The sequence below is a fragment of the Opisthocomus hoazin genome, chromosome Z (genome assembly GCF_030867145.1).
Source record: "Opisthocomus hoazin isolate bOpiHoa1 chromosome Z, bOpiHoa1.hap1, whole genome shotgun sequence".
Taxonomy (NCBI): domain Eukaryota; kingdom Metazoa; phylum Chordata; class Aves; order Opisthocomiformes; family Opisthocomidae; genus Opisthocomus; species Opisthocomus hoazin.
In genome coordinates, this window is record NC_134454.1 from 78,895,922 (window position 1) to 78,902,168 (window position 6,247).

The window sequence follows — 6,247 nt, forward strand, 5'->3', positions numbered from 1 at the left end:
GGGGCACGCCGGTGCTCCGAGGCCCTGTTTCGCGGGGGGGGGGGGGGCGCGCGCTGGCGCTCACGCCTGCCGCGGACCTTGACCCGAAGGCGCGGCCACGCCCCCCACGCGTGACACCCTAGAGCGAGACTCCCCCAAACGTGACCCCCCGACGCGAGACCCCCTAACGCGAGACTCCCTCCTCACGAGTAATCCCCAACGCGAGACCCCCACACGAGTGACCCCCCCACCGCGAGACTCCTCCACGCGTGACCCCCGCCAACGCGAGGCCCCCACGAGTGAGCCCCCGACGCGAGACCCCCCCACGCGTGGCCCAAACTCGACTCCCCCACGCGCGACCCCCCACCGCGTGACTTCCCCACGCATGACCCCCACGCAAGACTCCCTCCCCACGCGAGACCCCCACCGCGAAACTCCCCCACGCGTGACCCCCCGAACGCGAGACCCCTTCCAACGACCCAGCCACTCGTGACCACTCCAACGCGCGACGCCCCCCACGTGACCCCGCCCCCCCCCGACGCCCACCTGCCCCGCGCGCAGCGCGCCCCGCGCCGCCCAGCCGCGCGCCAGACCCCGCGCCAGCAACGCCGCCATGGCCGCCGCTGAACGGCCCCGCCCCCTCGCCCCATTGGCCCGCCGCCCCTGCCACTCCCGCCCCCGGCACGCCCCCCGCCCTCTACTCCCCGGGGCCTTAAAGGGCCCGCACCCACTCCGCATGCCCCCCCCCCCCCCCCCCCCAACCTACGGAGGCGTGCGCGGGGTGCGCTGCGCGGTTTATTGCGGGCTCAGAACCCCATGCGCGGCCGCTTCCGCCGGGGCTGCGAGGCGGAGGAGAGCTGGCTCTGCGAGGAGGGGATGCAGAGCTGGCTGGCCTGGCTGCCGGGGGGCTCGGGCGGGTCGGGGGGTCCCTCGGCCCACACCGCCAGGTAGTCCCGCAGCGTCTTCTGCCGCTCCTTCGGGATGCCGCGGCAGCGCAGTGTCTGCGAGGAGAGCAGGGCTCCCTCGGGGGGCGGCGGGGACCCGGCGGGGGGGCGGCGGGGGGAGGGCGGCGGGGGGTCGGGGTCGCTCAGCTCCGACAGCTCGGACTGGTAGGTGAGGGAGGAGGCGAAGCTGGCCGAGAGGCTCCGCCGGCCCCGGGCCCGCTTCTGCCGCCGCCGCCTCTCCCGCAGCGCCTGCTGCCTCCGCGCCACCCCGCAGCTCGTCCTCTCCTCCCACCACTGCCCCCAGTCCCCGCACCACGCCGCCGTCAGGCGGGCGCTTAGCGCGTCCGCCGACCCCCCCTCCTCCGGGGGCTGCCAGGGGGCCGGGGGCGGCGGGGCCGGGGGGTCCCAGCGCCGGACGCGGCCCCGCTCCCGCATGGCCTCCCGCAGCCGCTCCCGCGCCCGGTCCTGCGCGACAGTGGGGCCCGCCGGACCCTGCAGGTCCCGCCGGGTGAAGAGACGCTTCTGGCTGAGGGTGGGGAGCCAGGCAGAGCGCAGGGGGTCCCCGCGGCCCTCGGAAAGAGCCTTCACCCATCGGCGGTACCGCAGGGCTGCGGTGGGGCTGGGCACCGACGGGGCGGGCAGGGGGCTGGAGCAGCGATCCTGGGGGCGTTCGGCTTCCTCCGGCGTGCCCACCTCCTCCTCTTCCTCCTCCTCGTTGATAATTACCTCCACGTTGGACAAGTAAAAGGTTTGCTCTTCTTCTTCCTCCTCCTCCTCCTCCTCCTTGTCGCTGGCTGGAGCCTCGAAGAGAGGGGAAGAGCCAGGGGCCGCGGGGGCCTCGTCCCCCGAAACGGGTGGGGGGGGCTGCGCTGCCTCGTGGGTCAGCCTCTGGCAGAAGATGTCCCCGGCTTCGGAGAGCTGGAAAACCAGCAGGGACTCCCGCGGCCCGTCCTCCTGCAGCGCGGCGGCCAGCCCTGGGGGGAGAGGGGGGCACTGACACCGGGGTCCCTCCTGGGGGTACCTCCGCCCCGCCGTGGGCACACGCTGCTGGCTCCTGCCCCCCACCTCCTTTTGTAGCTCATCAGCCTCTTGCACTCGGGCTTTACTTTTGCTTTTTCACCCCCCCCCCCCTCCAAGGGCACGGCGTGGGCTGCACCCCCACCCTCCAGCCCACGTCCTCCCCGCCTGGACCCGCAGACAGGGCGAGGCGGGGACACCCACCGGCAGCAGGGGCACCGAGTCGCTGCTGGAGCAGGCGATGGCGGTGCGGGAGCTGGGCGGGAAGGTGCTGCAGGCAGCCGGCGATGCTGTGCAGCTTCTGCGGAATCCCCGACAGCTGGCAGGCCGACAGGCCGCCCCCTGAGGAAGGACGCGATGGAAATCGTCCGGTGAGCGTCGACGCCGGGGCAGCGAGGAGGCTGGGACGCGGTGACGGCGGCGAGCCGGCCCTGCTGCACCCCCAGAACCCCATTTCTCACCCTGGTATTGCAGCAACAGCAGCTCCTGGGTGCTGGATGTGCCCAGCAGCACCTTCTGGCTCCTCCCGGGGCCTCCCGTCGACAGGTGGGCAAAGAGAGGGGGGGACTTCATCATGTGCGACCACTTCAGCACGGGCACCAGCGGCAACCGCTCATCCAGCACGTACACGGAGAACTGGGATGGGGACACACACACGGCTCAGTGGGGCTCACCCCAACACGCTGAGGCAGCCCCCCCGCCCCGCTGGGAGCCAGGGCTGCGCCGGGGTGTCCCCCCCTCGGCTGTCCCCTCCCCGGGTGTGGTGGGACTCACCTGGGTGGTGACGAGGTGCTGGGAGGGGTGAGCCCTGCCCAGGTACATGGGCAGCACCACCCTCTCGCCCTGCTGGCAGCCGGCTTCCTCACCCACCTTGAACAAGTCGAAGTGGCATCTCTCGGGGGCCTGCAGCAGCAAACGGGGGTGCTGTCAGCACCCCGGGCTGGGGACCCCTCTCCCCCACCCACCACCAGCCCTGTGCCCGCTGTCCTGGGCTCACCCGGGTGTCCAGGCACTGCAGCCCAGTGCGGTCAGCGCAGCTCAGCACCCGCGGGTGGGCGGTGAAGTCACTCCAGCGCCAGGGTGAATGGTCCCGAAAAAACATGGTCTGGGGGTCGTGGCGGAGCCGCTGCAGCCTGCGGGGAGAAGGCAGCGCCGGCGCAGGGCAGAGCTGCCCCCCCACTGTCGCTTGGGTCCCACCAACCCCTCCAATACCTGGGGGTCTGCGTGACCCACCCCCTTCCCAGCCCCGGGGCGACCCGCCTCACCCCGTCTCGACGCTCCAGAGGTAGACGGCTCCGCTCTGGGTGCAGACAGCCAGCTCCCCGGGGAGATGAGGGCTGCGGGGTGGGGGGCACGGCATCACCGCGGGGACGGGAGCGCCCGCCACGGCGGGGAGGGCTGCAGAGGCGGCAGAGCCCCCCTCCCCAAAGCTCTGCTCCCCCAGCACCTACCTGACAGTGAGGCAGGAGGCAGGTGTGCCGGTGCGGATGACCTGCAGCGGGGTGGGGGCTGCCCCGCTCCTGCCTGGCACCCTCCAAACGCCGCAGTGATAGTCCGAGCGGATGCCGACGAAATCTGGCGGTGGGACAGGAGGTGACACGTGAGACGGCAGCGTCCTGGCGGCTCCCGGCCACCCCCAGCCCAGTCCGGGGTACGGATCCCGGGGCCAGCTCACCTTCCCTGTCCACCCGGGCGGCAGCCACTTGCCGGATGCGCCCGTTGAGCTCAAACTGCGCCGGGGAGCCCTGGGCACGGGGCAGCTCCTCCAGCACCACGTCCTGGAAATCTGGGGTGCCGGCTAAGGGCAGCGCAACACGACAGCCCCCCCTCTCCTCCCCAGGGACACCCCGCGGGGAAGGATACAGAGGCGGTTCATGGCCTGCCCTCCGGGGTACACAAGGCGGCCCGCGCGTGCCCCCGCGTTTTCGGGGGGCAGCCAGGCCAGCGCTCCCCCCGTCGCGCTGTCGTCGAAGAGCAGGCCGGCCCACTGCAGCAGCAGCTCCTCGTGCACGCAGTCGGCCAGCAGCCCCAGCGGCACCTCGAAGAGCCAGTCGCGGCAGATGTGGGAGAACCAGCGCAGGCGGGAGGCGAGGTGCCGTCGGGGGCAGCCCCTGTGGCGGCACCGACGGCGTCAGGCGGGGGGAAAGGGCAGGAGCCCCCCCATACCCCAGCCCTCTCCACGGGAGACGGGGGATGCTCACCGCCTGGCCTCCAGACGGTGGATCTCCTCCATCAGGGCCGTCATCCGGATGGTGCTGTCCCGGGCGCGTCTCTGTGGGGGGAAAAGCCAGAGCTGGCAGCTGGAAGGAGAGGGGCAGAGGACGGGGCTGTCACCCCCGGACGGGCGCCGACCTTCAGCTTGGAGTTCCCCAGGTAGAAGTTCTTGTGCAGCAGCTGCCCCAGGGAGCCAAAAGCGTCTTCGGGGTGATCCACGAAGAAGTGTCCCAGCTGCGCGGGGAGGGAGGCGGGAGGGTTTGGGACCCGCGGGGACCCCGCGCCATCCCCGCCGGGTCCCGGGCGGGACGCGGCACCCCGGGAACCCACCTGCTTGGTGAAATCCAGCGCGGCCCCGGACCTGCCCACCGGCAGCTTCCTGCGCAGGTCCCCGCGGTAGAGGATGTCGTGAGGGGCGAGCGAGGGGACCCAGCAGCCTGCGGGGACACGGCAGGGTCCGGCCGGTACCGGGACAGCCCCACGGCACCCCACCCCCCCCCGCCCTCCCGGTTCAACCCCGCGGCCCTCACTGGCGTTGGGAGGCAGCAGGGGCACGGCGGCAGCGTCGGCGGGTTCCCAGCTCTCGCCCGTCCCGCCGCGGCGGGGCACGAACGCCGTCCCGGCCTGCAAGGGAGAGGAGGGGCAGGGGGGACCGGACCCGGTTCCCCACCCCCCGGTTCCCCGCTCCCGCCGCCGCCTCACCTCCAGCACCTGCCCGCGCTCGCCCCAACCGGCGGCCGGAGCGGGGCCCCCCTCCTCCCGGGGCGGACCGGCGCCGAAGTAGGAGGGGAAGAGCGCGGCCGGGAACTCCATGGCGCCGGGGGGAGGGGGTGGGGGTCCCGGGAGCGGGCGGCGCCGTCGCTGGAAATGGCGCCGCGCGGCGCCGCTGGCAGCACGACCAATCAGCGGCCGGGAACGGGGCGGGACCAGAGCGGCGCCGGAAGGGGGAGCGGCGCGGGGCTCTACCGCCCCCTGGCGGACGGAGGGAACTAAACCTCCTCCGCCGCCGGGACCCGAGGGGGAGCGGGGGGGAGCGGACCGTATCGGGCGGCGGGCAGGGCGCGGGCGTTGTGTGTGTGTGTCCCCCCGGCTCCTCGCCCACCAGGGCAGCAGAGGGGGAACCTCCCACCCCCACCTCGTCCTGCGTGGCCGGCCTGGCGTGGGGCCGGGGGGCAGCTCCTGGGAGGTTGGGGGACGTGGGATCCAGCCCCCCGCCCCCCCCAACCTCCCCTGCCCCTGCCGGGTGACCCCCCCCTTCCTGTCCTGGCTCCGGCCCACGCCGTCGCCCGTCCGCCTCCAACATGTCCCGGGAGGACAGCGATGTCCGGGGAGCCCGGGGATGACGTCAGAGGAGTCTGGGCATGACGTCAGAGGAGTTTGGGGAAGCGCGATGACATCATTTCCAGTCGGGATGCCCTCATCCCCGCAGGCCATGCCCAGGCCCCCTCTCCCGGACCCCTCCTCTGTCACATAAATACAGTTTATGGTCAGAAGACGGCAGACACTGCTAGAAGAACACCAGGACCCCCTGTAGGTAGCCCCCCAGCCACCATAGGTAGCCCCACCCCCGCAGGTAGCCCCCATCCCCCCGTAGGTAGCCCCCGGCCCCCCTAGGTAGCCCCTGCTGTCTTCCATCCCCTCTCACGATGCCCCGTGTGTCCCCAGCGTTGCAGCCCCTTCTCGTTCCCCCACACCCCCCAGCCCCACAGCCCCTGTGTCCCCCTTGTAGCCTGGCCCCGTGGCCACCTGCATCCTGGCTCCGTGTCCCCTGTCCCCCAGGCTTGTGTCCCTGTCCCCGGTCATTGTCCCTGTCACCAGCTTATACCCTTGTGCCTGGCCGACATCCCCGTCCCCAGCCCTGCATCCTTGTCCCCACCTCATACCCCTGTCCCCAGCTCATACCCCTGTCCTCGTGTCCCTGTCCCCAAGCCCCATATCCCTGCCCCCAGTCATCATCCTTGCACCCAGCCTGTATCCATGTCCCCAGACCCATGTCCCTGTCCCCAGCCTGTGACCCTCATCCCCACCCATGTCCCCATCCCCAGCTCCAGGCCCCTGTCCCCAGCCCCATGTCCCCAGGCCCAGCCTCATGT

General features: G+C 72.6%; 1 protein-coding gene across 3 annotated transcripts; it reads right to left on the reverse strand.

Annotated features, from left to right (window-relative positions):
• Positions 1-763: 763 nt before the first annotated feature.
• Positions 764-5,022, reverse strand: TAF1C (TATA-box binding protein associated factor, RNA polymerase I subunit C). Of its 3 annotated transcripts, XM_075410632.1 has the most exons (14): positions 4,857-5,022; positions 4,685-4,778; positions 4,485-4,591; positions 4,293-4,388; positions 4,142-4,212; positions 3,804-4,051; positions 3,616-3,726; positions 3,392-3,515; positions 3,206-3,277; positions 2,938-3,073; positions 2,715-2,843; positions 2,402-2,576; positions 2,145-2,282; positions 764-1,897 (listed from the first exon to the last, which is right to left on the reverse strand). In XM_075410632.1, the coding sequence occupies exons 1-14, from the start codon at positions 4,965-4,967 to the stop codon at positions 786-788; spliced, it is 2,724 nt and encodes a 907-aa protein (XP_075266747.1). In that variant the 5' UTR covers positions 4,968-5,022; the 3' UTR covers positions 764-785. The 3 variants fall into 3 exon arrangements, with proteins under 3 accessions (XP_075266747.1, XP_075266748.1, XP_075266746.1); XM_075410633.1 differs by lacking the exon at positions 4,685-4,778; XM_075410631.1 differs by having other exon boundaries at positions 4,685-5,022.
• Between the last annotated feature and the right edge of the window lie 1,225 nt (positions 5,023-6,247).

Bases quoted from the DNA above. Each gene is read 5' to 3' on its own strand.
- TAF1C (XM_075410631.1), bottom strand. From the start codon at position 4,967: ATGGAGTTCCCGGCCGCGCTCTTCCCCTCCTACTTCGGCGCCGGTCCG. The intron at 4,592-4,684 runs GTGAGGGCCGCG...GTGTCCCCGCAG, and splicing joins CCTGCTGCCTCCCAACGCCA to GCTGCTGGGTCCCCTCGCTC. The intron at 2,577-2,714 runs GTGAGTCCCACC...TCCCCATCCCAG, and splicing joins AGCACCTCGTCACCACCCAG to TTCTCCGTGTACGTGCTGGA.